The 2,386-nt window shown below is 45.1% G+C and overlaps 1 protein-coding gene across 1 annotated transcript; it reads left to right on the top strand.

The window, feature by feature from the left end:
• The first annotated feature begins 462 nt into the window (after positions 1–462).
• LOC119733037 (eukaryotic elongation factor 2 kinase-like) lies at positions 463–1,644 on the top strand. Its single transcript, XM_038206618.1, has one exon. The coding sequence runs from the start codon at positions 463–465 to the stop codon at positions 1,642–1,644; it is 1,182 nt and encodes a 393-aa protein (XP_038062546.1).
• The last annotated feature ends 742 nt before the right edge of the window (positions 1,645–2,386 follow it).

The raw sequence follows: 2,386 nt of genomic DNA, 5'->3' as shown, positions 1-2,386 counted from the left end.
GTTCCTGAGTGTGCAAAAGCTATAGCAACCGCGTCTTCGCGTGAGCGTCAGGCGTCGTCGGCGCGCGAATACATTCGAATTCAACTTGCAATGGTCTCCGAGACTAATCTCTGCCTCCAATAACCGTTGGAAACATTCGAAATACGCAGTGGATGGATCGGGAACCAGTCTAGATCACCCCAACTCTCCTTTTCTGGCCTTTGATGGGGTACTTGTACACGGAGCGGATAACTATCAAACATGAAAATCAACAGGGAGTACATTAGCCCTAACCGTCTGCACTTTAACAAGGATTCTGCGTCCTGAACCCGTAGGGTTTGGGTAACTTTAAAAAAAGGGGGAGATTAGGCCTATACAGGTCCAACTGTATTTGAATTGTTAAACATAAAATTTAGTTTAGCCAAAATATTTCAGTAAAATGCTGAAATGTTCTCATTCCAGAACCCATTCGGTCTCGGCAAGATGGGTAGTTACCCGGCAAGCAACAAATCCAAAGAGATTGGACTCTCGCGTACATGGGTGGAGTTCGAGGACGACTGGTTCGCTCAAGGGGCCTCCCGACGGGTTTACAAGGGGACATTTCATGGTACCCCCGAAAAGGAAGGAAAACGATGCGTTGTTAAAGTTTATAAAGAGGAATGGTATGACGACGCTAAGGACTATGCGTGGAAAGTAGATGACCTTGCCTACTGCAAAGCTAATGAGATGGCACAGTTGTTTAACATGCATCACACCGCCATGTATCCAACAAGCATCAATCGTAAGATAGAGTTTGTTAAGCCCGAATTTACTCGCGTTGACGCCCATGCTACTAACTATTTCCTTGGATTTCTTCCATATTACAGAACAGTCAAAGGCAAACTGGCATTCACAAGAGACACAGTCACAAACGTTATTCCCTCAAATGCGTCGGTACTTGTCGAAAGGTACCTTGAGGGAGATTACGTCAAATTCACGAGCAACACTGGATTCGTAGACCCTGAAAACGGCGCCTTGCCAGCTGCTTTCAGTCATTTTACTTATCACGCATCCGAAGGCGAGATTTTGGTCAGCGATCTGCAAGGAGTGATGAGCGGTACACGGTACACGTTCACCGACCCAGCAGTGCTGAGTGGAGGCATAGAGTATGGCGTCTATGGACCTACCGATTTAGGGAAACTCGGTATTGTAAAGTTTTTCAAGAGTCACAGTTGCAATGAACTGTGTAAAGGGCTGAATAAGCCCCACATATTTAATGTTACGCGGGGCGAACAGGTGGTCATGGATCAAATTATCCAAAACATGTCAGGCGAGAAGTCCTCCACATACACGTATCAGTTAGGCAAGTCGTCTGGCGTCTCAAAGTCTGAAGTCGAAAAACTACAGCGAAAAATTGAGCTGGAGACAGTCCCAGAAGAATCTGACTCAGATGTAGAAACTGAATACCACAGTGGCCTACAACAAATCGATTCGGCGTATACCACTATGTACGGTGAACTTCAGTCATCAAATACAATAGATCAAATCAAGGCTTCAATTAGCAAATCCATGCCAGACCCCAGTTCCTCATACATACATTCGCTGCGTATTTTTTCTGATTCAAATTCAGATTCAGATTCAGATTCAGATTTATTTCCTGACTTGCATTCACTCAGGATTCTATGATTGGATAAAAAAAAAAAAGTCTCCGGTTTCTGCGCGCGTGTCGCTGTACCCTTGCGCGTCAGCAAAATTAAAAAGTTTTCTTTTTTTTTCAACGTAAGATGATATGTCTCAAACCGCCAAACTCAACTGTTCGGCTGGGTCCTGCTGCTGCACAATTGTAACGTGTTTTTTAGATGGGGTTACGATCGAGTATAATCTTAATGTGGCCTCTCTGGGCTCCCATTATTTTGCACTAAATTTATTCGGGCACCATGCATTTGCAGATGTAATTCTGTAATTGTGCGTCTGGAAGCCAGACTGAGAGAGCGATGGTCGTGTATCTGGAACCTGTAAACGCTTTTTAATCGCGCAATATGTAAGGGAACAGACTAATGACCATCTGGCAGCTCATGCATGATGTCGATGTCGCTGTATGGTCTGACGTCACCGTTTTCTCAGATTTTTGTCTTGACAATCCAAATTTCCGGAAGAATGTTCGTGTCGGTCGAGATCGTAAGTGGGTGCAGAATGCTCAAGCCTTGGCCTTACAGAAATCACCTCAGGCTCCACTCTGAAGGGTGTGTTTTTTAAGGGGATCAAAAACGAAGCGTCATCGGGGGAAAAACCCACGTCGCCCCTCTTCACCCCGGATTTCCCTAAAAACAATCTGCAGTCTGTCTACGACGCGGTTGATTTTGTTTTTGTTCTGAAGGTGGCACAACAAACAACTTACAATAGGACCGTGTTCATGCGTGCAATGGGA

Source organism: Patiria miniata, unplaced genomic scaffold (assembly GCF_015706575.1).
Source record: "Patiria miniata isolate m_02_andy unplaced genomic scaffold, ASM1570657v1 HiC_scaffold_25, whole genome shotgun sequence".
NCBI lineage: Eukaryota > Metazoa > Echinodermata > Asteroidea > Valvatida > Asterinidae > Patiria > Patiria miniata.
Note: the sequence above shows the minus strand (reverse complement) of the source record. Positions and strands in the feature narration are given on the sequence as shown.